General features: G+C 41.4%; 2 protein-coding genes and 1 long non-coding RNA gene across 4 annotated transcripts in view; 2 read left to right on the plus strand and 1 right to left on the minus strand.

Moving 5' to 3' along the window:
• ush2a (usherin) overlaps window positions 1-27929 on the minus strand; it is a 617513-nt gene that overhangs the window by 145510 nt on the left and 444074 nt on the right. The window contains exons 50-51 of the mRNA XM_003216022.4: window positions 18066-18228; window positions 11781-11999 (exon numbers count right to left, since the gene is read on the minus strand). Of these exons, the coding sequence (XP_003216070.2) occupies window positions 11781-11999; window positions 18066-18228 (382 nt within the window). The remainder of the gene's footprint in view (window positions 1-11780; window positions 12000-18065; window positions 18229-27929) is intronic.
• LOC134296645 (uncharacterized) overlaps window positions 1-27929 on the plus strand; it is a 92452-nt gene that overhangs the window by 18538 nt on the left and 45985 nt on the right. Inside the window, exons 2-3 of one of the 2 annotated variants that reach the window (XR_010003466.1) lie at window positions 13506-13550; window positions 14970-15093. This is a non-coding gene — a long non-coding RNA (uncharacterized LOC134296645). The remainder of the gene's footprint in view (window positions 1-13505; window positions 13551-14969; window positions 15094-27929) is intronic. The other variant, XR_010003464.1, reaches the window with a different exon arrangement.
• Window positions 21532-26799, plus strand: LOC134296638 (uncharacterized). Its single transcript, XM_062972103.1, has 2 exons — window positions 21532-23296; window positions 26525-26799. Exons 1-2 carry the CDS (start codon window positions 21749-21751, stop codon window positions 26564-26566), a joined length of 1590 nt encoding a protein of 529 aa, XP_062828173.1. The 5' UTR covers window positions 21532-21748; the 3' UTR covers window positions 26567-26799.

The raw sequence follows: 27929 nt of genomic DNA on the forward strand, positions 1-27929 counted from the left end.
TAGATGGAAAATATAATATGACAACCACTGCTGATTTATCTTGGCCAAACCTGCAGTTTGGTTTCAGATTGAAGTCTGTTGGAAGGGCCCTCTTTTGTCTTCTACTAGCAAGCTAAATAGACTATAAGAGGACATAGAGGAAAGCCTGCTTAGTTATGGCAACCTAGCTGTGGAATGCTATTAAAGGCCCAGTTGATGCCAATATTGGCTTCATTGGTACAAAGTTAAAGCATTATATTTTAAAAATTAAAGCCTTGGGCTCTCATGATTTTATACAGTTTGTACTAGTTCGTAGTTTCAATGTGTTAAATAGTATAATATCCTTTAAGGGTATAGTAACCATTTATATTTCTATATTGTCAGTTGTTGAAACTAAATTTATTGTACATGATATAATTATTCCACATTGTTCTGACAATAGGTCTTCTTAAAATATTACACATACTAGACTATACTCATTGCATCCCATCCTCCTTAGTAAACTGCTCAAAAACATGTTTCTTAACTTTCTTATAGCAATGAGAAGGGGAGACGAGGGCTGAAAGTAATTTTTGCAATCTGGGACTTATTTGCACAAAATGCACACTTGCTCATTTTTGCTGTGCATAAAACAGACTTCTGCACAGAAAAGCATGTTTCTGCTCAGAAATATCTATTTTCTGTGCAAAAAAATACCATGTGTAAATTTTGCTCAGAAAAATCCCTTGTCTTTAAACAGGTTTCAAAAACTTCTGATTTAAAAGACTTTCATACAGTGGGAAGATCATTTCTAAATTTACTTCCTTTGAGAACAAAACAAATGAAAAATTTCATCCTTATTACATAGCGCTATAATTTCGAAGCTTAACTTGATAAACAGATTATAATTGTATTTGCCCTACCGAGTTATATTTGTTTCATTTTGTTTTTACTATCTTGGCTTCATCCTATGGAATAAACCTGTGTACTTTAGTCGAGTACAAATAATTCATTGCTAGAGAGTTCTAGTGCTATCATTCCACAGCAATCTAGTGGAGATGCCTAAGAACTTTATTAAACTACAAATCCCAAGATGCCATTAGGTAGAGACATAGAAGTTAAAATGTTATTAAATGTTATAGCAATATAGTGCAGATACAATGTAAGAATGTGGTTACATTACATGATGTGAGCCATATTGTTTTGAAAGCAAATGAAAGTGTTTCAGTTGAGAGGTCCTTCTAACAAGCAAAGTAAAATTTTGATAATGAGTTGCCTTTTATTCTAGGGCAGAAAAAGAAGACTACATTCTCTTGCTGAGAACCTCATCTTTGTTCCAGTGAATAAAAATTTTCAGCCAAGAATTCACTCACATAACAAGAAGTGACTCCCTTTCTAGTTTCTTTGGTAAACCATTACTTCTTTAATTATTATCAACCTTGTTCCAGCTTGATAAATTGCTAATTACTTAATACCCTAATCAGCGTTCATTCTTTGCGCAGATAAACTGTGACAGCGCCATTAATTTAAATAGTAATTTCACTTAATGGCCAGAACGGCACACCAGATTTTTATGCAGCATTTTCTGAAGACTGCATCCATCACTGCAATATTCTGACATAAAGATGTCTGACGTGCACTAACTCACTTAGGGAGAGCAGATGTTGCTGAGCAGAGTTTGGTAGTAATTCCCATAGTGCATCACTTCAGCATGAATGAGCTGCAAATTCAGAAATAGACATTCCTCTGAAACTGCACTCTGTAGCCTTTGACCTCTGCCTAATTTATCAGATGTAGCACTTGACTCTTGAACCTTAACACCGAGAACGTACAGTTTAAAACATGCCTATGAAGGGGCAAGGGGTGGGGAAGAGAATATAGGTCCATATATTACTGAATAAATTGACTTCAAACATATGTATTAAAAATCCCAGAACACTGAATAGGAATTGGCAAAACAACAGAAAACATTTCCAAGAGTGTATAAAGTGTTGTCATAAAAGGAAGGGAAGGATGTAAGGAAATACTAACTGCTGTTTGTTGTATCAAAACATGTTTCATATTGCTATTCAAAATCTACAGAAAAGTCTAAAAGCTACTGAGAGAGGTTCTGCGTTAGATAGGTTCTGAGTAAGACAGCTTAAGGGTCCTATCACCTGACACCATTTTAGTGCTATGATTCCACTTTACATGTCATGGTTCTATCCTATGAAATCTTGGGATTTTCAGGTTAGGGAGGAGAATTTAGAATTTTCAGTCAGAGAGCTCTGAACCTTATTAAAATAAAAAGACCAGCATTTAATAGAATACAGCTGTGGCAATTGGTATAATCATAATACTATGGGTTTATCACACCAACCTGATAGTTTTTTTTATGGTTACATGACTATAGATAATGGATTCATGCTAAGTTGAGCACCTTCAATATCACACTTATCTTCTGTAGTGCAATCGCACATACAGTAGAGTCTCACTTATCCAAGCTAAACGGGCCGGCAGAAGCTTGGATAAGCGAATAACTTGGATAATAAGGAGGGATTAAGGAAAAGCCAATTAAACATCAAATTAGGTTATGATTTTACAAATTAAGCACCAAAACATCATGTTATACAACAAATTTGACAGAAAAAGTAGTTCAATGTGCAGTAATGTTATGTTGTAATTACTGTATTTACGAATTTAGCATCAAAATATCACAATATATTGAAAACATTGACTACAAAAATGGCTTGGATTATCCAGAGGCTTGGATTAGCGGGGCTTGGATAAGTGAGACTCTATTGTATTTACTGTAGTCCTGAGATCATGTTTCTGCACGCTCTTCTAACCCTGCCTTCTAGCATTAATGTGATTTCCTTATTTTAAAGACAATTGCATAATTTCATCGCTAAAAATGACAAAAAGAAAACACACACACACATAACAATAAAATGTAACCATGAGCTTGGGAATAGCAAGAGGAAGAGAGAATCCCATCCCCTCATGTTACATAATTGCAATCAGGCTGGCAAAGAAGCAGAAAGGACCCATCACATTATGGGAGGTAGTGGGAACATATAGAATTGGGATATATTGGTGGGAGGATCATTGGGTTTGGGGGAGGGGGACCAGAAGTGAGATGCACATGACAGCATGTGATAAAGACCATTCAACTGCAATTCTAGTTGACCTGTTTTGTCTGATAAAATCATATCATTTTACAGCATGATACAATTCTAAGGCTGCATGTCTACTCATAATTATCTACATCAGAGTAAACAGCACAATCCTAAATTTCTTAAATCAGAAGTCAGTGCTCTGTTTTTCATGGAGTTTTATTTATCTTTTATAACTGTCTCTTATAAGAAAAGATGTTTAGGAGAGCATGTAAAAACTTGGATAATTTCTTTTCATTCTTGTGGATTTTAGTAAGCATGTCAAAATTATGGATGGATGCTGAACAAACACAACTTTGGGGCCTCATAAGAAGTGTTGCATGGTATGGAGTGATATAAGGTAAAAGTTTTCCCCTGAAGTCTAGTCGTGTCCGACTCTAAGGGTTGGTGCTCATCTCCATTTCTCATCTCTCAACTGTCAAAGAACAGGTGGTGTCCATAGACATCTCCAAGGTCATGTGGTCGGTAACTGCATGGAGCGCCGTTACCTTCCTGCTGGAGCAGTACCTTTTAATCTATTCACATTTTCATGTTTTCGAACTGCTAGGTTGGCAGAAGCTGTGGCTAACAGCAGGAGCTCACCCCTCTTCCAGGTTTCAAAGCACCGACCTTTCGGTCAGCAAATTCAGCAGCTCAGCGGTTTAATCCACTGCTCCATCGGGGGGGGGGGTATTGTGATATAGTAACCAAAATTGACCAGTAGATGTCTCCATCTGTACTAGAAGCAACAGGGACAAATGCAGGATACTTCACTTCGGCAGAAAAAATGGAATGCAAAGATACAGAATGGGGGACGCCTGGCTCGACAGCAGTATGTGTGAAAAAGATCTTTGAGTCTTCGTGGACAACAAGTTAAACATGAGCCAACAATGTGACGCGGCTGCTAAAAAAGCCAACGGGATTCTGGCCTGCATAAATAGGGGTATAGCATCTAGATCCAGGGAAGTCATGCTATCCCTCTATTCTGCCTTGGTCAGACCAATTCTGGGCACTGCAATTGAAGGGAGATGTTGACAAGTTGGAAAGCATCCAGAGGAGGGCAACTAAAATGATCTAGGGTCTGGAGAACAAGCCCTATGAGGAGCAGCTTAAAAAACTGGGCATGTTTAGCCTGCAGAAGAGAATGCTGAGAGGAGACATGATAGCCATGTACAAATACGTGAAGGGAAGTCATAGGGAGGGGGGAGCAAGCTTGTTTTCTGCTGCCCTGCAGACTAGGATGCGGAACAATGGCTTCAAACTACAGGAAAGGAGATTCCACCTGAACATTAGGAAGAACTTCCTCACTGTGAGAGCTGTTCAGCAGTGGAACTCTCTGCCTCAGAGTGTGGTGGAGGCTCCTTCTTTGGAGGCTTTTAAGAAGAGGCTGGATGGCCATCTGTCAGGGGTGCTTTGAATGCGATTTCCTGCTTCTTGGCAGGGGGTTGGACTGGATGGCCCATGAGGTCTCTTCTAGCTCTACTATTCTATGATTCTATGATGTTTTAGAACCTTTAATGAAACAGAGAAAACAACCCCAAAACAAAGGCACATATCAGAGTTTTCTCACAGTTATACAGGAAAACAAAGGGTGACATCTTTCTAGTGAAATATAACCGTATAAGACATATTTCATCACAGTTCACTTTTTTTGGACATAATGGATGCTGGAATTCTCTACAGAACACACAATGACCTTATATCTCCCCCAAACCACTTTTCTCAGCTACAACACCCTGAAACTAGCAGAAGGCAAAACCTGTTGTTGGAGCTTAGGCTGTATAGCAGATGAACATCTAGCTATGCTCTATCTATACCCAGATTCATGGACCTTCGGAGGCTCCATTTGGAGGTGAGGTGGGGGGAGGGGGATTGGTTGGACAAGACATTGTCATAGATATATCTCATAGCTTTGTCTCCTAGCCAAACTTATTTTTTTCCAAAAAGAAGAATCTTCCTAAAGAAGCAGAGTAGCTTCTAATATTATTTTTTTTCCGTGTCAGGAGCAATTTGAGTTGCTTGAGTGAGAGAATTGGCTGTCTGCAAGGACGTTGCCCAGGGGACACCCGAATGTTTTGATGTTTTTACCATTCTTGTGGGAGGTTTCTCTCATGTCCCCGCATGGAGCTGGAGCTGATAGAGGGAGCTCATCCGCACTCTCCCCAGGTGGGATTCAAACCTGGCAGCTTTCAGGTCAGCAACCCAACCTTCAAGTCACTTAGTCCACTACGCCATCTGGGGGCTCCTTCTAATAAATTACACCAGTAGAATTTATTTTTCCTCTGTAAGTGTCCCTTTAATAGGTATCAAACTCTCCTATGCTAATAGGATTGCCATGAACCCTAGTAGTTGTTTGGAACCTTTATAAAGCCCTGGATCCACTCATATCCTCACAGAACAAAGCACAAAAATAAATAGTGAGAGGGTGGGTTGAAGGATATGGTGTGCAAAAAAGGCTTGGCTAGAGAAATCAATCCCATGAACTAAATGGAGCTGGATGCAAAACCATGTCAAAACTAACATAGAGCATCTTCTCATTTTCTGCTCCATACACCCCAACAAGGTGCAACCAGATTCTTAGGATAATCCAGGCATCTTGCATCTCCCCAGTAATGTTGATCTACAGCAGGCCTGCACAATCTGTGGCCCTCCACATATTTTTGACTTTATCTCCCAAAAATTCCTGGCCATTGGACAAGACAACTAGGGCTTCTGGGAATTGGAGGCCCAAACACCTGGAGGGCCACAGGTTGTCCAGGTGTACTGTTCTGCACATTGGTTACAATTATGTACACTGTCAAATATAAAGTGATGCAGGCTAGTAATATTTACGTACTATCATTTAGCATCACCTGAACAAGCATCTTCTTTGCATAGTGTTGCTTCATAATGCATGCAAGATGTTATTAACTATTGGAAAAAGCATAAAGCATAAAGCATTGGTTTATGAAACTAAGTGACTTCTCTGCTTGTGTGTGATTTTATGCTGCATTTTATTGAAACAAATGATTTTACTATATTTTATGCACTGCTCTCAGCTGGCAAAAGGTGGGGCACTAAAATAAATAAGCAAATGAAAAGAAAAAAGAAAGAATATACATGTGATACATAACTTCTTATTCATTACATTGGTATCTCATCTTTCTTCCAGTGAACATAAAGTTGCATATATAACTTTCCTCTTTTCAAATTTATCCTGAAAACAATTGCAGAAAGGAATTTGACTGAGACAATCTAGTCAAAGGCCACTCAATGAGTTTCATGGGCTGAAACAATTATTTACCAAATTCCACTCCAACACTGGGAATACTGCTGCTACGGTTACTGGTAGTAGCAAGTTAGAATCTTTGCTTTGAGAAGCTTAAATATTTAGTATCTAAAACAAAACAGAGGAAGCAGCAAATAGAAGAACAAAAGCTCTTAGAAGAGAAGCAAGGATGTATTTATGATTTCCAACATCCTCCTTGCTCATGTCAACCAAAAGAGCAAGTGTTAGGGCTGCCAGGCCAAGTCAATCCCAGACTCTGAGATTTCAAGGCTGAAACATGAAATCTGAACATGCTCGCTTGTGACGTCACAGGACATAGCCACAGCTAATGTTACAAAGGTTTCTTATAAAGGACAACCCCTAATGATGCCATTAAGCCTGATGCATCAAGTTGCAACAACAAAATATAACATTCAATCTTTTTTAAAAAAATAATGTTTAAAATGAGGAATAGACACACACATTTGTCAAGATAATGCTTTCCCCCTGAGATTCCTCCCTTTCCCATTAGGGTTGGAGGTCAAGGCTCTGAGATTCTCTAAGATCTGGCATGCCTAGCTACTGCATGAGTGGGGGGGTGGTTGGGACTCTAGTGTCAAGGGTCTAGGATTAGGACTTGTATCAATGTGTCCTATTTGCTTGTTTTTACTATACTTATTGAACATTTAATTTGGAAGCAACCTTGACAACTTTCTAAGAGCACATAAAGCAGAGAGTTTTTATTAAAAATATATATTTTTCTTTAAAAATGAAAATTAAATGAATAAGAAACTCAGTGATACAGCTAGATGGTTTCCTGTTTCAACCTTTACTTCATTATTTTTTAAAAAAATGTATCAAAAGAACTTGCACTATGTATAAAGCATATACAATCTAAACAATGAGGCATTTAAAACCCTTTGCTTGTACATGTGTGAAAGAAAAACCAGTTAAGAATATATGTATCCATACATGCAATGAAATGAAGAGCACGACGTACATCCCAAGGTACCTGTATTATACTCCTACACAACTCATCTGCCCAGAGAGAGTAGTAAAAACATAAACGCTACCCCAGCAGTTCTCTTCCTACAGCATCTGTTAATTCACTCCATTTATAAAATACATATTGACAAAGACAACTGAACTGGGACCAGGGAGATTTGATTTGGTGTGAGAAAGTCAATTCAATGTGATTTTGTTAAAGGGCTCCTGCAGGCAAATAAAAAGAGTTTAAGTAATAAAGTACATAAAGAGATGTTTTACGAGCCAGCTCTTTCTTCTGGCAGCCACACAATGTGTTACTATACAAAGTAATCTAGTTCAGGAGAAGCACATGGGTAAAGTGTCACTCCTGCATTGTTTGAATTAAGGTACCAAAGGCTTTCCATGTGTGGTAAAGCTGGGGCCTGACCCAGTTGCATGAACACATGCACAGAATTAATGAATTACACAATGAAGTGATGATCAGCTATTGATTTATGAAACATGGAAAAGGACAAATACATTATTACCTTCATATATACTCATGTATAAGTCAACTACATAAGGTAAAGGTAAAGGTTTTCCTCTGACATGTCGTGTCTAATTCTGGGGGTTGGTGCTCATCTCCATTTCTATGTTGTCCGTAGACACCTCCAAGGTCATGTGGCCAGCATGACTACATGGAGCGCCAATACCTTTCCACCGGAGCAATGCCTATTGATCTGCTCACATTTGCATGTTTTCGAATTGCTAAGTTGACAGAAGCTGAGGCTAAAAGCGGGAGCTCTCCCTGCTCTCCAGATTTGAACTGTCAACCTCTCCGTCAGCAAGTTCTGCAGCTCAGCAGTTTAACCCACTGCACCACTGGTCAACCACATATATGAGTATATAAGTCGAGGTCTACTTTTGAGGCCAAAATTATGCATTTTGTTATGACCCATGGATAAATTAACGGTGATTCTGTAGAGTGGGGAAAGTACCATGCAGGCATTCAAAAAAGATTCAGTTAAATATGTATTATCTCTACACCACCCTCAGTTTATCATCATGACAACTATATGAAAAAAGGTTAGGTTGAAAGAAAGTGATTGGGTCAGCATCTCAGGGTGAGAATGAATCCAGGTCTCTCTGGGACAAAGCTTGAATTTAAATATCATGCCATATTTGCTTTTAAATGTGCTTTTTTACCAACTGTGTGTCATCATCATTGGCGATCCCTCGTGTCCAAGTATGATTGCCTTCCAAGTGTAGGGTCCTGGTGGTGGGTCCATAGGTGACTGTAGAGCCCTATTCTTGACCTGCATGTTCTTTCACAGTGAGGATATTGATTTCTGGGTGGAAGGCGGTTCCGGTCAGGTTTGGCTCGACCTGTCTTCCTTTTGACAGGTTTCTCCTTTTTGCCCTCCATTTTCATGAAAAATATATGAGATGGAAGAATTCTTATTTGGAGGGCAATGCTCCCATTTTGCCTACTTTATGACTGTACCACTGCCTTTTACTTTCTGTTTAAATACTGTATTAGTACTTCTGCAAATATTTGATTTTTATATACCTCCCCATCTGGTATAGCATCTTTTAATTCTTGTTTCCATTTTAGAAGTTTAATGATAAACAGATGTATACCACAATTATTATATAAATCACACCTTGAGCCAATAGGTGGTTGTCTTCCATCTCCGTAAAGTGTAGCTAAGATTCTGTTTCTTTAGTGTTGGTTTCAACTGGGAAAATTCCAAAAAGCCACCCTGAGCCCCCTATTGGGTGAGAAGGGCGGGATATAAATATTGTAATAAATAAATAAATAATAAATAAATATTGTGATAAATAAAAGGGGCAGATTGTGGATCTAGCAGCTGGTGGCTTCTGTGCTACACTCCAGATTACTCACTTTAAAGGTGTTTTTCAAGGTGCTGAATCCTATTTCCAAGTAAATAAGATTCATTTTCAAAGCAGGGTTAGAATAGTGCCTTCATTTATTTATTTATTTATTTGCTATTTATTTATTTATTATCTTTATTAATACCCAACGTTTTTCCCTGTGGGGATTATTATATTATTAGGTAATGAAAGGTAGTATTTGGCAAAATGCATTTATTTGGGTGTGCATGTATATGTCTGCTTAATGCAGTGGTTCTCAACCTGTGGGTCCCCAGATGTTTTGGCCTTCAACTCTCAGAAATCCTAACAGCTGGTAAACTAACTGGGATTTCTGGGAGTTGTAGGCCAAAACGCCTGGGGACACACAGGTTGAGAACCACTGGCTTAATATATATGCCACTTTTCTCCCATAAGGTGACTTTTCAGCCTTAGAGAACATCAAACCCAGCATGGGACTCAAAATCTACTTCATTCTTCATACACAATTAATAGTAAAATGTGATAATTGTATAGGATCTTGGAAGAAGAAGAAATTGTATGTACAAGGAATTGTCTTTGTATGAAGTAATTCTTAGGTGGAAAGGCATAATGGAAAGGCAACAATACAAGTTTTGATAGGCTGCATAGGGCAACAGCCAGTTCTATGTGACACATTTGCAGAAGTTAATGTCACTCCAGATATTGATTTGTAAATGTGGGATAACAGAAAGAATACAATGAAATATATGAAATGATCCTGTTTAGAGAAAACAATCATTAAATAAAGCCCCTTCAAGAGTGTTTGAGAGCAAGGAACTAATCCATAGTAATATATATACTACCTGAGCGCCCCCTCCCCCGGGGGTTGAGAAAGGAGGGATATAAATATAGTAAATAAATATGTTAAGGTAGTTTGTTTCTGTGCAGATTGTGGGCCCAGCAGCCAGTGGGAATGTAGGAATACTTTAGTACTAGATGCACCTCAATCCACCTAAGTACTATTATACAAGAGCAAAAAAGACCAGTGAATAAAATGCATTTGAAAATACTGTAAGAGAGTTTATGAAATTCTCCTTAATATGGAGCAAATGGTATTGGCTGACAGTATCTTTCTTCCCATGTTCAATAAGTGAATCCTATGTAAAATTAAGACATATTCTTTTTATTCCTGTACTTTTAATAATTCAAATACTCTTCTTTCTATTTAAATAATAAATTGTCTGTTCCTCTGAATGTACTTTCCAAGGAGAGATCATTTTTGTTCTTATTACTGAAACAGAAGTAAAGGAGCACAGGAAAAACATAATATAATTTGCCTCAAATTAACTAGGAGGTTAGCAATCCAATTTATGAAAAATATTGTTTATATGTAAAATACACATATATTATATTTTAAAAGTTTATCGACATGATGTAGCTTGAATAACTGTCTCAGTAAAATTCAGATGCAATTTTTTTTGTCAAGCCAATGGTGGAATGCTATGGATTTTCTCTTGCTGGACTTAATTTTGAATGAAGAATGAGGCAGGCTATTTATTTGTGAATGAGCCTTTGTTTACATTCTTACCAGGTCTAGAAAGAGTATGTATATTCAACCCATTCCACCCATTAAGAAAGATGTCAGCAATGTTTTTTAGGGTAAGCTAATGGTGAAAATGGAAAATGTCAGAAGTATTCTGCATTTCCTGTTTTCTAGGAAATGGAATGTGGATTCAGGGATTCTCTTGGTAGCCCAAGCCCATGTTTTTGTGAGACCATGATATAAACCACTATGTATAGATCTTGTTTATAACACAGGTAGTGGCTTGAATGCTATTTCAGAATGGGAATGTGGCAACATTAGTTGGTTTGGGATGACAGGCCTCAGAGGGCAGACACAGAAGGGATGCTTCCATATCTGCGCTAGTCCTGGAAAACATATAAAATAGCCTGTTGCCTTGCCCTTGCATGGCTACAGCGAACTCCTCTTAATGACTTACCAAACTATTATTTGTCTATTCTCTATGGTTCATCATATTTGTTTGCTATGGAAGGGGAGTAGCCACACATGCATAAGACAGGGAAATAATTTAAATTACTAATCTAGACATAGAAAGTATTTTACTTTCCTTTAGCAACACATATGTCATAGGGAAGAGATCAAGGGTAGTGATTTCTCCATAAAAGAGACCTCCCATTAGGTATTACAAAGCTAGCCAACAATGACTGTAGTCAATTTAATCTCCTACAATTGACTATAGTTATGATTGATTGATTGTATTTTTAGCTTGCCCAATAAAGCATTCTGGAAACATTACATAACTACCCTTTCCCCAACTTTCTCTCAATTTGTACTGCAGGTTCAATTTTTTCTTATATCTTTCACAAATTTCTGCTTTTGTATTGCACCATACTTCATGTTTTTTCATATTATATTCTGCAACTGATCTATAAAAGATAAAAGGGAAATGCCTCTTTGTTTCCCTTTTACAAATGGAGATAATAAAAGAATACACATCTATATTTGATTGGATGGCTAACTTACCATAATTTTTGTCACAAGGTTTTTGTCACAAACAAATGAAACACAGGACGAAGAAAAAAACAGCATGAGAGAGTACCTGGTGTAGGTTGATGTACTTTCCCATTTTCTTTATCACCACAACAGATGAAGTCTTTGCTTACTATTTGTCTACCACAGCATTGTTTATTGAAGCCATCATGGAGTGTGCCACTACAACATATCTGATTGCCTGATGTGGAGTAAGGAATTCCCCAGCAGCAGGAATCTCCAATACCAACAGAGGCCCAGTTTTCTTCATTGGGGCAGCATACTTCCCCTATAAAGGAAAAAAAAAAAAGCACAGTGATTTATGCAGACCATCACATCTACTTAATTTTAGTCAACAAAATCACCACCATTGGCAGCAGCACCACCAGAGGCATCTACTACATTGAACAAGGCACATTCTGCCATATGTGGCGGACATGTCTTATTTTAATCAAATTGGAGAATATGATAGTGAATGATATAGATAAGAATAACTCAAGTTGCAACAGCACTTGCAGTAGGCTTGCTATTTCAGTTCACTCGAGCTTCTAATACACAGAGTTGATCATATTTCTCTGCCTGGTAGGTAGATTGGAAACAGAAAAAGATGCAAGACCAATACCTTATCTTTAGAAAACTGGATCTCCCTGTTGTGGCAATTAGCCCTTGTGGAAAAATAATCTATAGATCCAAGAACCTAAGAATCAGGTCTATGCAAATAATTTTGTAGATTATGGCATCCTTTTATTACTTATTGCAATTAGAATCCAGAACCAATTTGCTCAACCAGAACTCATGCAAATAATGACTAGAGAACAACTCTCTGGGTATTAATAGGTCCTCCAGTATGACTCTTTTTAAGCTTCTGGAAAACTAATACCATTGGGGTCCCTGAAGGACATAGAAAATGCCTACAGAGGATGTATTTTGTCAAATGCAGGTAAATGAAACATAAGTACTGGTTCCATTTTTATTCACACAGGCTTTTCAAGAACAGAGTGTTTAAGATTAAGTGTTTCATAGGATTTTAAAATATGTTATAGGTTTTTAAATGGTTTTAATGATGTTAACTGATTATTTTTTTTAATAGTTTCAATGTTTAATATTATTTAAATGTGTGTATGGCCCACTATGGACCTTTTTAAAAAACACTGGAACAAAAGAATTCTGTACAGAGAACAGTGTATTCTATGCAAAAAAATATTTTCATGCTTCAAAAAAACACAAAAAAAAACACCCGCATTTTTATATTTTCATGGCAGTTTACCATTTTCTTCATGTGATGTGACACTTTTTCTTGCTGAGTATGAAAAAAGATGTCAAATATTCTTTACATCCATAATTCTCACATATAAGTCACCTTGATGGAAATCAGCTACAATGTTCTGAGATGACATTCAAGGAAGAACATTGTTCACCTTCTCTACAAACCCCAAGGGGCATGCAGAAGTGTGGTGAATACTAATATTATTTATGTTATTATATTTTTGAAATTTGTGCCTCCCATCTTTGCTCTGGGATTCATATCTTCACCTTCTGCTCTCCATTCAAAGATAACAATACCACCAATGCCCTGAGTTGTATGATTCATGCTAGTGGTAATGTACTTTAAGTACATCTCTTGCATCATTTAATGTGGATAAATAATAACTTGAAAATATGCATGCCAAGAGTGGCCTGTATAAATATCTTTATCGAATGAAGTCAATAATAAACCAAAAAGATGAGAGCAAATCTTCGGAGAATAAGATGTAATCTGTTTAGATACTTAGCCACATTTCTCTGCTCTCTTCAGAAACTAATTTCATGACTGAATAGAGGAAAGCCTTCAACAAGCTATGTAAGTTACATCAATTGGAAATAATATAGATTTTTATTTTATTTTTTTATTTTATAAAAGGACCATTAGACATAAGACACAAAGGATCAGTAACCTTCTCATTAACCTCTCAAAATGGGATCCATTCCAAGTCAAGCTTGAAAATGTTTTCTCTCTGAAAACTACCATACAGTTTTACCAGTTAATTGTTATCCTTATCAAAGAATGACCCACATTAACATTCCACTTGGAGTTATTAGCATATTTATAAAAAAGAGGTATGAAAAAAGTGACCAATATTCGTGTTACTGCCCTTAAGAAACAAGGAAAGGAAATTAAGCAGTAAATAAATCTTTTAAAAAACACAGAAACCAGCTGGCACATTGTATATAAATATTTACTGCTTGCCAACTGGTTACGGATTCTGTTTTTGATACAAAATGGTTTGTGTCACTGTACTTGGTTCTAGAGGTAAACCGCAATAAGCTAGTTAACAGCAACCAGTGGAGGGGTCTAGAGGTCACAAAAATCATCTTCTTATTTTAGTACACTGAGATTAATGAGACCAGTAAAAACTTTTTAGTTCTGTGGGATAGCATTTTCCCCCTTTTGGATGACATCATGGGAGGCATTCTAATATTGTGATATATGAATGACTCTTGAATGCACTGGAATTTAGGATGTGCTGCATAGCTTGGCAGAAATTCAAAGTACGTCTGAGCACAAGGAATGCATGCCAACCCATGGGTAATGCAGTCAATTTAGCTCCTGACTTCACAGTTGTCTGCAGAGATGTGTACATTAAACATCTAGTGGAAAGCTTTCTTTGTGCTGCCAGATGTACTCTCTTTACAAATATATCTGAAAACCTAATCAAAAATAATATTTAGAGAGGTGCTCCAAGAGGGAAATAGATTTCTTTCATTTTCTTTCTTAAATTTAGACTGGAAAATCTCCAACAATGTAAGATATATCTGTGTATTGTGGAACAGACCACCGTATTCTGAATGGCATATTCCAGAGCACTTAATGATTCAGAGTATATTTAAAAAGATATATAATATAAAATCTTTAAATTTTGCTATGCCATTTTAATATAGAAATTGGCAGTATTTTCAGGAGAACAGGAAATGGGATTCTTCTGCTTGATTGATCTATGGACACTCTGTTCCTTTGCTAAAATATCAAAAAGATAGAGAACCCAGTGTCTGATTCACAGTGGTTACATTCACATGTATCTCTAAACATAAAGAGTGAGAACATGCTGAGGGTCAGTGGACCATTCACAGTCACATGGGCTGCACCATTGCTGCTGCACCATTGCTGCTGCACCTGATGCTGTTGCCCATTCCCTCCACCAACCACCACCACTGTCCTTTTTCATTGTCATTAATACCACTGCCCTCATTCTTTCCCTCTTTTCCTTTCTTCTTTGGTAAGGGAAATGAACAATAATACAGAACCAGCTCCTTCCTGTTTGTTGATCTTCAGGCTCACATTACAGGCTATTTCCTCGGGCAGCAAGATCCATATCCAGAAAACAAATGATTTAGTACAAGACCAGGTAGGTATGGTGACGATATGTTTTCTTCATTTCCTCTCCTTCATCTTCTGAGGATGGTAGCAGCAGAGAAAAGGATGGACAATAGTGCTGGTTGGGCTACTGAAGGGTGGCAACTATGGGGGTGGGAGAGAGATAGAGAGCTGCTGCAGGGCATAGACGGCAAGGGGAAAGGGAGGGTGATTTTCATTTTAGGATGGCAATGTTCACTATGGAAACTAGGCTTGCTCAAATAATTCGATTTCCCCGTTACCCGTTATTAATTCGTTATTTTCGTTTGTTTTGAAGCAATATACGACCTTGATTGTCCACACGTCTGGATATCGCGGTTTCGAATCGCGAGAGGCCGTTTTTTCTTATTTCTTCGTTTTTTTCGTTAGGAAAAAAAAGCTTTTGCAAATCACCCAAACTCCTTTCCTTTTGCCCCTCAGCAAAAGGGGCGTCACGGGCTCAGCCAATGGGAGGGGGCGAGGGGGAAGGAGGCCGAGGAGGAGGAGGAGGAGGAAGACGGAGGGGGGAAATGGCCGCCGCCGCCTCGCCTCAGCTCAGGCCTGGAGAGACAGAGAGGGGCCCGGCGGTGAGGAGAAAGAGGCCCGGGATGCGAGGGGGTGTGGGCCAGGCCCGTCCTCGGCTGCTCCCGGGGAGGGAGGGAGGGAGGGAGGACTACGACTCCCAGGGGCCCAGATTCGCACCCTCCCTCCCCCCAATACAGGTCTCCAGTCCATACCACGCTACATGAATTTGAATGGATACTGTGGTTGTGTTGTCGAAAGCTTTCATGGCCGGGATCACACTGTTGTGGTATGTATTCCGGGCTCTATGGCCATGTGCCAGAAGCATTCTCTCCTGACGTTTCACCCACATCTGTGGCAGACATAGAGGTTTTGACGTCTGTGCGAAGCTAGGCAAGTGGGGTTTATATATCTGTGGAAGGTCCAGGGTGGGAGAAAGAACTCTTGTCTGTGGGAGGCAAGTGTGAACGTTGCAATTGGTCACCTTGATTAGCATTGAATAGCCTTGCAGCTTCAAAGCCTGGCTGCTTCCTACCTGGGGGAATCCTTTGTTGGGAGGTATTAGCTGGCCCTGATTGTTTCCTGTCTGGAATTCCCATTTTCTGGGTGTTTCTGGGAAGGTAATGGCACTCCATGTAGTCATGCCGGCCACATGACCTTGGAGATGTCTATGGACAACACTGGCTCTTGGGCTTAGAAATGGAGATGAGCACCAACCCCCAGAGTCAGACATGACTGAACTTAACGTCAAGGGATACCTTTACCTTTACCTATACACACACACACACACACACACACAAGCAGGGACTATATATATATATATATATATATATATATATATATATATATATATATATACAATATATATCACACACACACCAATTTAACAAAGTTTCAGCCACAAAAACAAAGTTTCTGAAGTAGAACAATGACTTTCACAGTAAAGACAACCCAATTTAACAGGAAATAAGACTTTCAAACCAGGAACAGATTTCTGCAATTATTAAAAAAATTGTTTATTATAAAAGCTATGAAAATTCTCCAAAAATCAGAGGATAAGGGAAACGTTCCAAATTTTGGTGAGCTATCAGTGTTAAATGTGTTCTACCACTGTACCAAGTTTGAAGAAGATCACTCAAAAAATGAGGGTGGGAGAGTCCTGTAAAGTCCTCTCCCTCTGTGCTGTTTTTGGGAATTGCGCATGCGCGTCCGCCATTAACGAATTAATTTTGAAAATAACGAATTTTCGTTAATTTCGAAAATTTTGGGGGGCCAAATTCGGAAATACCATCAGAAACGAAAAGCTGCCCCCCTCTAGTTTTGAAACGAGTTTAGAATCAAATTTTTCATGGATCGATCAAGCCTAATGGAAACATTTTGTGGAAAACATGAGAGGACTATATGATTCCCACTACTGGTTTAGTTGTATCTGCACGGTCTGAAATTACCACAATCAGTTGGCCAATTAAAATACACAAAATCCGTCATGTAAGTTTTCGAATTTTCACTGGCTTCTTCATCAGGCAGAGAAGTTTAAAACCATACAGGAAAATAAAATGATGACATTGAAAATGATCACTGGCCTACATTCTGTTTTAGATGTTCTTCTCTTATCAGTTAGGACGGTCTAAAAGGATAATTATTATTTCCTTGGGTCTCTATTTTGGGAGAAAGGGATAAAAATAAATAAAATAATATGATTTAAAAGGTCTTGTAATAGCTGTTGTGCTTCTGATTTCTGCATATTTGCTCACTGGTAGCAGGACTGGAAGTATTTTTTCCCTTGAGCCTAGATCAGAAGCTAGACAGTCGATCTGGTTGCTATTTCATAAGATAAACTGGGATAGCATTTACGTAGGTTTCCAATAATATAAGACAGGTATGGATATCTAATTCCAATACTGAATACCAGTGAGCATATCACACTTATCCTAAAATCATTCAACTCGTTGCCAATTTGTTTCTGGACAAAGTACAAACTGTTGGTTTTTACCTTTAAAGCCTTACATGGTTTGATTCCACTTTACCTGCAGGATCGCTTCTCCTGTACACGAAAGTCCTCCATGGGGACATTTACTTCAACCAGTCTGGCAGCTATCAGTTCTGGTGGTGGTATTTTTATTGGCCACCTCTAAACTGTGGAATGACCTGCCAGAAGAGCTTCAATAGCTAAATGAGCTGTTAGAATTTAAAATAGAATTAAATACCTATCTCTTCTGGCAGTCCTACTCAGTCTATTTTTAACAATGGCTGAAATTTATATTTTATTGGCATGCATGATTTTAATATGTTTTAATCTTAGGTCTATGTTTTTAATATATGTATTTTATTGATCTTATGTTTTTATCTATATATTTTAATTATGTTGTACCCTGCCTCAAATCTTGAGGAAAGTTGGGTAACAAATTGTTATTGTGGTTGTTATTTACATCTGCCAAATACTTTAATGAATGTCTCACCTACCTGCTAATACCCTTGTGTAGTAGCCACCACAGCACTGATAGTCTGGTTGCACTTCATTCCTCTGGCCACCACAGCATACATCTGATGTGTTAATAAGGATGTATTTGTCCTCACAGCACTTAAAACCCGGTGCATTGTTGTGCAGTGCTCCATTACAGCAGACCTGCAAGTATTTTAAAAAATGAATTAGACACATTGGCATTATATCCGGGGTAATACCACAATTCTCTGCATAATAGTCGCCATTGTTAATAGCCACATGCCCTTTTTTGGCCCCCAAAATTGGGATTTTTCTTTTTCTTGTATAATTGTCATCACCCAATATAGTGATGGCAGACATTCTGCATATAGTGGAGGAAGTGGAGGAAGACAGTTTCTCCACTGTAAATTGTCTAGCTAGTGCTAGGAAAATTCCAAACTTCCCTTTCAATGTACCTTGCTGCACTATACAAACCACTTTGCCCACATTACAGCCCACCTGCCCACCCCCCTTCCAGCTATGGTGCTTCACTCAACTGAGCCTGAAAGCACTGCATTAAAGATAGCCAATATTGTCAGTCTCTTCAACTCAGACTCACCTGAGTGAAACATAGAATCATAGAATCATAGAATAGTAGAGTTGGAAGAGACCACATGGGCCATCCAGTCCAACCCCCTGCTAAGAAGCAGGAAATCGCATTCAAAGCACCCCTGACAGATGGCCATCCAGCCTCTGCTTAAAAGCCTCCAAAGAAGGAGCCTCTACCACGGCCCCGGGGAGAGAGTTCCACTGTCGAACAGCTCTCACAGTGAGGAAGTTCTTCCTGATGTTCAGGTGGAATCTCCTTTCCTGTAGTTTGAAGCCATTGTTCCGTGTCCTAGTCTGCAGGGCAACAGAAAACAAGCTTGCTCCCTCCTCCCTATGACTTCCCTTCACATTATAACTGAAGGGGGAATGCATGGCAAAGCTGTTATTTGTACAGTACATTAAGGTGTGTCAAAAATATTAATATATTATATGTGTAGGTATGTATAGATGGTGAATGAATGAGAGCTAAATTTTGAAGACACCATTCAAACTACCTGCTTGCTGAATTGTAATTAAAACCTGCTAATAAGACCTGAAATAGTTGATCTGCTGGTAAACTGCGATAAGAACTGTGACTGATAAGAGAAATGTTTACCATTGTTAAGAAGGAAGTCAACACAGAGCTAACACCAATCAAGAAGAATCAACATCTGGTCCAGGAAACTGAGATGGAGCCAGAATATTCTAGGATGGAAAACATCTATCATTCATTTACAACTTTGGGCAACATCAGAAAAATATGTCCGACGTGTGATCCAATACAACAGCCAGCAGAGTGTCTGCTGTGGACTCATCTTGTTGTGTTTCAAATTATAACAATAATAGTAAAATTGCCTTTTTCTGGAAAACTATATGTGATACAGACATAATAAAAGCATAACTGTGTTCAACATGTTAAAAACTACTTCGTTCACCCACAATTGTGGAGGAAACAAAACATTTCAAAAAATTTGTTGACCACTGTTATTTACCCATATTCTTGCATCTGGCCTCATTATTTCATGGTTGCTCTTCAATATGATCAACTTTCAGTGGAGACTGATTATACAGTACTACTAGAGGACCTAGAGATTCCTGCAGAGATATTCTCTTAGGTAAAAATAGTGTTTATATTCACAGTTTTTCCACTTTTGTGAGGGCCCTGCCCCCTAAATCCAAGTGAATGTGGAGAACATTTAAATATGAATAAATCTAGTTAAATATTTTTAACTAAGTACTTGATATAAAATGCTGGCCATTTTCGTAACAGCTTACCTATCTTTTAAAAAATCCATAAGCCATCAATTTAAACATCTAAGTCCAAATGTGATCAGATTCTGTACAGCATTCTGGATATTATTCTTATATACATTCACCTGCTCATAGTTTTAATTGAAATGGATGGCAGTCAGAAAATCTTTATCTATACTTTAGCAGATTGATGTTGCAATAGTGAGTGTTATCTGCATTAGTGGGACAGCTATTAACTAGTGTACAAACAGCTTTGCTGTGGTTCAGTATTGTTATTCCTTTAGGCACTAACATTATCCACATGATTAGGCCCACTGAGTTCTCTCCTGATATTACAACTTTCATATTGTCTCCTGCAAATACCTTTAAACAGGTGAGAGGCTAACAATCAAACTGAGCCGAAGGTAAAGAAAATTTTAGAAATTAACTCAAATTATGAAGCCAACCTTTTAATGCAAGCAATCAATCAACAAAAGAAAGCAATCAGCATGTTCCCGTGTTCCTTTATCAAAGAATAACATCAACCAAGGGTGGGGAAATGTAACAGAACCACTATTTTAAAAGCAATGGGTGGGACTGAAGAACAACCTACCCACCAGATACATGTACATAAAACAGTCATCTGTTCCTATTTTGAGATGTAGAGATGTCCCCTACATCAGAAACCTTGGCAAGCATTTTTCTACCTAAAGTAGAATAATGGTTGTGTCCTCAACCAGCCAGTCACTCCTTCCCGCAGCTGCACAGTGTCGCCAAAACGCTGTGTTGCCAGCCACACCCTCATTGTTGGAAACAAGTGGTTGAGTACGCAAGCGGCAGAGTTTTGTGGGGAAGGAGTTGCAAAGCTCATTCATCGCTATGATAAGTGCCTAGATTTGAATGGCGACTATGTTGAGAAGTGGTATTTGGGTGTGGCTTTCAACTGCATATGGTAAATATTTTCTCCTATACTTTGTTCATTTTTAATTCCAAAACGTAATCTACTTTCTGGATAGCCCTTGAATGTTGGGATCAGTAGTAAGGTAATTTAGGGGCATTTTGGTTGTATCTATGAAATTGGGTGGATGAAGTCTGGATGGAAAAATATCCTTTGCAAGGAGAGGAATCTTACTGGATCTTTACACTTCATAGCTGCCTTTTCAAAATTATATCTTCTTCTCATGTTACAAAATCCTGAAGCTTATTAAGATAGCAAGAACCCATCTGTATGCTTGCCTCTGCTGTTATGTAGATCCCTAGCATACTCTGCAACATGCTATAAATGGCAAAAGAGCATTTTGGCAGCATTTTAAGAGAGTTAACTATTTGCACTGCTATGGAGCCCAGAGGACATGCATTATCAGCCCATAAAACAGAATGCATTCAAGTAATATCAGGATTATGTCATATTCCAAAAAAAGGCAATGTAGTGAGATTTGTAATGATCATCATTATCTCATCCTCTTATATTTAGGTGTAGCAGCCACCAGGGTTCTTATTAGGTCAGTATTATCTCATCCTTTAAAAAAAAAATTGGAATAGAAAATCTGGATGGCGTAATTGGGCATTGTGCCATATATGTGTATTTCTAAGTCATGTAATATAAATCCCCTCGATGGATTGTCACCTTGCTGTAGTGAGGGGGCTTGCGTGTTCCAATGAACCTGAGGGCACAAGCACTGGAGTCATGTGTCAGAACCCTGCTACTAGAGCCTGGATGTGGCTCTGAGTTTCAGGGTCACTGACATTGATAAGACACCTGCGTCCCAGGACTCGGAGGAGAAACGGCTGATGGACTTGGCGGGGAATTTGCGCGGGGTTTTACTGAGCGGGAAGAGACTGTTCAAATGAGGGGGAGGGTATATAAAGGAGGGTTGGCCGGAGCCTCCCATTCTTGGCTTTTCTGATGTTCATGTTTCCTACAGTAAAAGTTCCTGGTGATACCACAGAGAGTCTCGTGTGTTCATTCAGGAGCGGCTGTGGTGAGCTGACACTAAGCCAAGAATACGGACACCATCCCGCTGTAGCGGTGAGGTGTAACATGCAAGTGGAGGATGAAGAGCTCTTGGGCGCCGGAGGAGGAAGGTCGGAAAGGGCCACTCCCGAGACGGACGCTGAGTTCCACCAGCTGGCGGCCCTGGCGTCATCCACCGCTTATGCCCAGCCAAATGGGGTAACCCAGAGGCGCGGAGTGGTGCGGGGAGATAGCACCGGAGGAGAGGAAGGTTCACCTTCCCCAGGCCCGCAAAAGATGGTGTTTCTGGAGGAGAGGATGTCGGCGATGGAGACCACCCTGGCAGTGATGTCGAGGGCGATGGAGCGCCTGGCGGTTTTGGCGGAGCCGGAGCGAGGAAGGGAACTCCGGGCTAGCTCAATGTGGGACGTGAGCATGGGAAGCAGCCAGGGCTTTGCAGACCTCCCAGCACCGAAGGGAAGGGAAATGCGAAAGGAGCCCGGTGCCCGGCCCAAGATCCAAACGAGCCTGACGCGGGTGGAGGAGAGTGACGACGAAGGGGAAAAGCCTCCGAGAATCCCGGCTACGCTCCCAACTGAGACCCTGGTGCCCCTGGCGAATGCCGGGCGTGGCACAGGACAAAGGGAAGCAGCAGCGGGGCCCACTGGCCCGCAAGGGGGCTTGCGACGGGCGGAGAATTGGGGATTGCCACCACAGGGACCCCTACCGAGACGAGAGGAACTAAGGATCGAGTTTGGGGGAGAGTCCTCTGAACTGGATTTTTTCCTGACCACGGTGAGGGGCTATATGGAGGACAATGCCCACACTTTTAGAACGGAATCCAGCCGGGTACGGGCCATTGGTGCAGTGTTGAAGAGGGGAGCGGCCAGCTGGTACGTTCAACTACACGCGCGGCGCGACCCATGTCTGGGGTCACTCCGACGCTTTATGGGGGCCCTGGAGACCCGTTTCCGAGATCCACTGGAGCAGATCCGGGCGAGGGAGGAGTTGAAGACCGTCTCCCAGGGGCAGAGGTCGGTATCTGAGTATGCGGAGGAGTTCCAATGCCTCGCTGAAAAGGTGCCGGAATGGTCTGCAGTGACAAAGATAGAACTCTTCAAAGAGGGGCTCAGGCGGGAGATCCTCTCCTGGGCGGTGCATCGTGATGAGCCTGACACACTGCGCGGATGGATTCAGCTGGCGGGGCGCATCGAGACATCGCTGGCCCAGGCGAGGAGGCACCGAGGAGGGCTACAGCAGCGGCCGCAGATGAAAGAGGGGAGCCGGAAGGAGGGATCAACCCCAGCCGGGAGGAGAACGGAGCCGACAGGGAACGTGAGCACCAGCAGGAGGGGCTGCTTCGTGTGCGGCCGTTTGGGCCACAGGGCTGCCGAGTGCTGGCAGAGAAAAGGGGAAGGCGGAGGCCCGCCCAAACCAAGAGCCGTGGCAGGGAAACGCGCCGAGGAAGAACCACCGATGAGGCACCACTCGGGGGGGTTGGTAAGTCAGGACAAAGCCATGATAGTGGTCCCCATTCAGCTGGAAAGTGGCAGCAAACAAGCAACCTGCAAAGCATTTGTGGATTGTGGATGTTCCAGGAACATCATCTCCCCTGAATTAGCCGAGGGATTGGGATGCGAAAGAACGAACCTAGAATCCCCAATAGCTTTTTCGCAGTTGGACGGATCCACAGCATCGGGATCATTAGCTAAGTACAGTGCCGAAGATGTAAAGTGTAAGATAGGGAGTTGGGAAGGAAAGGTGTCATTTGTGATATCACAAATAGCCAGCTATAATGTTATACTAGGCATGCCATGGCTGGGGCAGGCCAACCCGCAAATCAACTGGGAGGATAAGAGCATGATCTTCAGGATGAAGTTGGAAGGAGGGAGCCAGGAAGTGGAAAGGGAGCCGGGGAAAAGGGGGGAGGAAGACTCTATCAGGATAGCAGAACTGGCAGATAAATTACCCCCAGAGTATCGGGATTTTGTGGACGTATTTGATGAGAAGGAAGCAGACAGTTTCCCACCGAAGCGGAGAGTTGAAGTGAAGATAGAGCTAGTCCCAGGAGCAGAGCTTCCTAAGGCAAAAATATACCCAATGTCGGCTAGGGAAAAGGAGGAACTGAGAAAATACATTGATAAAAACCTAGCGAGGGGTTTCATAGAGCCTTCAAATTCCCCTCTAGGGGCGCCTGTGTTGTTCAGGCGCAAAAAGGACCAAACGCTGAGGCTCTGCATTGACTACAGGGGCCTGAATGCAATCAGTTCTGGAAATAAATACCCCCTACCTTTAGTGAAGGACTTGATCGCCCAGTTATCGGAGGGACAGATATTCACTAAATTGGACTTAATTGAAGCGTACCATAAATTGCAGATTAAACCAGAGGACAGGTGGAAGACGGCCTTCTCCTGTGCATTCGGATTATTCAATTATCGTGTGCTCCCTTTCGGTTTGTGCGGCGGAGGCGCCGCGTTCATGCAATTAATCAACGAAGTGTTGCATCCATTGTTGTACAAGGGAGTCTTTGTTTTTTTAGATGACATATTGTTAGTATCTCGGACTAAGGAGCAACACATAGAACTAGTCAGGGAAGTCCTGCAAAAGTTGAGAGAAGCAAAACTGTATGCGAAGCTTGCCAAGTGCGAGTTCAATAAAGACCAGATAGACTTTCTGGGGTATAGGATTTCCTCCCAGGGAGTGGCGATGGACCCTGCGAAGGTAGAAGACGTGAGGGGGTGGGAAGCCCCCAAAACACGGAAGCAGCTGTAATCCTTCCTAGGGTTCGCAAACTTCTATAGAACATTTATCAAGGACTTTGCGCGCCTCACTTTGCCATTAACGGATTTGTTAAAGACTAAAGGTAGGGGAGAAACAGCCAAAGTGAAGGCCCCAGGGGCCAAACTGACCTGGACAATAGAATGCCAGGAAGCTTTCGAAGCCCTTAAAAAGCGTTTTACTGAGGAGCCTGTCCTACAGCACCCTGATATGTCTAAAGCCTTTGTATTACATTGCGATGCGTCAGACCGGGCATATGGGGCAGTTCTGCTACAGAAAGACGAGGGGGGGAACCTGAAGCCATGTGGCTATCTGTCAAAAAAGTTTAGCGATACAGAAAAAAACTGGCCGATTTGGGAGAGAGAAGCCTTAGCGATTCTAAAAGCACTAGAGTGCTGGAGACACTTTCTGGAAGGAAGTGGAACACCGTTTGAGGTGTGGACTGACCATAGAAATTTACAGTATCTAAGATCCCCTCGTAAACTATCAGCGAAGCAAATTAGATGGGCCCAATATTTCAGCCGTTTTGATTTCAGACTCAGATTCTTCCAGGGGAAACATAATATACTCGCTGACGCTCTCTCTCGGATGCCTCAGCACGGGGGAGGAATTCAGGAATCTGAAGGGAGTATTTTTCTTGATAAGCAATGGGGCCTGGCAGTACTAACTCGAGCACAAGCGGCCAAAGAAAACAAACGTACTGCCATTTCCACGGGGGGAGGAGAAATATGGGAGGAAGAGTTGAAGCGAGCGTATGGAATGGACAAATGGTTACAAACAAACAAAGAAAAGGGAGAATTGTGTGGGGATTTGGTGTTTGTAAATAAGAAATTGTATATTCCTGAATGTTTAAGACGAGAAATGTTAAGGAAGTACCATGATAACAAGGGTGCGGGTCATCTAGGCCCCACCAGGACTATTAAACTGTTGGCCAAACAATGCTGGTGGCCCGGAATGAGGAAAGACGCCAGGGGATACGTCACGCAGTGTGAATTATGTGCAGAGGGAAAAACACCACCGGGGAAGCCCCAGGGGCTATTGCAGAAGGTGGTGGAGCCCATGAGGCCATGGGAATGCGTAGCCATGGATTTTGTAGGCGAACTACCCCCCAGCAGAGGCCACAGATACATTTGGACAATATTGGACCTATTCTCAAAACAGGCACACTTTGTGGCTCTGCCAAAACTCCCTTCAGCTGAAAAACTTGCTGATTTGTATGTGAAGCATGTATATCGCCTACATGGGTGTCCCGACAAGATAATTAGTGACCGGGGAGTCCAATTTACTGCAAAATTTTGGGGAAAATTCTTACAGCTGTTAGGAGCAGAAAGGAACCTGAGCTCGGCCTTTCATCCCGCGACCAACGGGGGGGTCGAACGTACCCAACAGACACTGTGCCAATTCTTAAGGATGTACACCAATTATAGACAGGATGATTGGGCGGACCTTCTTCCGTTTGCTGAGATGGCTTTTAACGGGGCCGTACATTCGGCCACAGGTCGTGCCCCATTCGAAATAGTATACGGACAGGAGGTGGCACCTTTCCCCAGGCTACCCGAGTGGAAGGAAGGGGAGGGCCAGACCGACGAGGAATGGCCGGCCAAAATCAAGCAAGGGTGGCAAACCGTGGTAGAGGCATTGCGGGAAACACAAAAGAAGTACAAGCTCTTTGCGGATCGTAGGCGCCGAGAGGGGGACAAATTGGGCGAAGGAGATCTGGTTTGGCTGAGCACAAAAAACCTGAAATTGGGGTTCCCATCCAAGAAATTGGCTCCACGCTATATAGGGCCATTCAGGGTAGCAAAAAGAATAAACGAAGTGACCTATGAGCTGAGGCTACCAAAGGACCTAGGAAAGGTACACCCGGTATTCCATTGCAGCCTGTTAAAAAAGTATAAAGGAACTCTGGACAGCGGAGAACAATAGTTGTGTTTAATCTTTTCCTTCCAGGACGAAGGGGAGGAGGACGCCATGTCAGAACCCTGCTACTAGAGCCTGGATGTGGCTCTGAGTTTCAGGGTCACTGACATTGATAAGACACCTGCGTCCCAGGACTCGGAGGAGAAACGGCTGATGGACTTGGCGGGGAATTTGCGCGGGGTTTTACTGAGCGGGAAGAGACTGTTCAAATGAGGGGGAGGGTATATAAAGGAGGGTTGGCCGGAGCCTCCCATTCTTGGCTTTTCTGATGTTCATGTTTCCTACAGTAAAAGTTCCTGGTGATACCACAGAGAGTCTCGTGTGTTCATTCAGGAGCGGCTGTGGTGAGCTGACAGTCATGCACTCCCAGGAGGGGCCACAGGGGGAGGGGGGAGATTCGGACTAAAAACAATCCGAAGACCCTAAGTCCTCAATGGCAGAGCAGGCGGAGGATAACATGGTACATGTTACAACGGCTGTGAAGGCAGAAGACGGCTGCAACAGACTGAGAAGCCACTCTCATTGTGTTAATCACACCACTGCTGGGACCTTACCCTGTGAAGACTGTGTGTTGACCGGATGTGCACCGACCTCCACACGTTAAAAAAAAAAATCACTGCAGGCAAAAGTCCTATGGCAATCAGCGAGTGGCAACGGGGGCAGGACTGTGAAATCTGGAAGCCCCTAGTCACAGACTGGCACATGGGCAGTGGATATGGACTCAGTCATTCTACCTCAAGGTCCAAGGCAGTTGAGTAGTCCGGCAGCTGTATCCATGTCTGAGCAGCTCTTTTTAGGATCCGCTCTGCTCATCCCACATGGGGAAGGGGCTAGAAAAGGTGCTCTAAACATAGTCTGCCTCTCTTATCCCTGACTGGACTGCCGTGTCCAGAGGGGTCACCAGTCTGCGGCCAAAAAATTAAAATGAACTTTGGAACATGGAACGTATGGATACTGTTGGATAACACTGACAGCGAACACCCCGAACGCAGGACTGCTATCATTGCAAGGGAGCTAGGATGCTTTAAAATCGACATAGCAGCCCTTCAGGAGACCTGGAGAGCAGGAGAGGGACAGCTGAAGGAAGAAGGCTACACCTTCTTCTGGAAGGGATTACTTGAAGAAGAGTGAAGAATACACGGAGTTGGCTTTGCTATTAGAAATGACCTGGTGAAGCACCTGACTGAAGCACCCACTGGCATCAATGAACGACTCTCAACCCTCCGAATTAACCTTGCCAAAAACCAACAGGCAACCATCATATGTGCCTATGCACAAACTCTAGATGCTGACGAAGACATCAAGGAAAATTTTTATTGTCAGCTGGACACCGTCCTATTGGAGATACCTAAGGAGGACAAAATCATCCTCCTAGGGAACTTTAATGCAAGAGCCACTCGGGACTCCGACCTGTGGCCAGGGATCATAAGAAAAG

Source organism: Anolis carolinensis, chromosome 1 (genome assembly GCF_035594765.1).
Source record: "Anolis carolinensis isolate JA03-04 chromosome 1, rAnoCar3.1.pri, whole genome shotgun sequence".
Taxonomy (NCBI): domain Eukaryota; kingdom Metazoa; phylum Chordata; class Lepidosauria; order Squamata; family Dactyloidae; genus Anolis; species Anolis carolinensis.

What these genes read in the sequence shown, in the direction of transcription:
- LOC134296638 (XM_062972103.1), top strand. Translation starts at nt 21,749, where the DNA reads ATGTTCATGTTTCCTACAGTAAAAGTTCCTGGTGATACCACAGAGAGT. An exon ending in GGCACCACTCGGGGGGGTTG is followed by an intron (nt 23,297 to 26,524) that starts GTAAGTCAGGAC and finishes TTTTCCTTCCAG; the next exon opens with GACGAAGGGGAGGAGGACGC.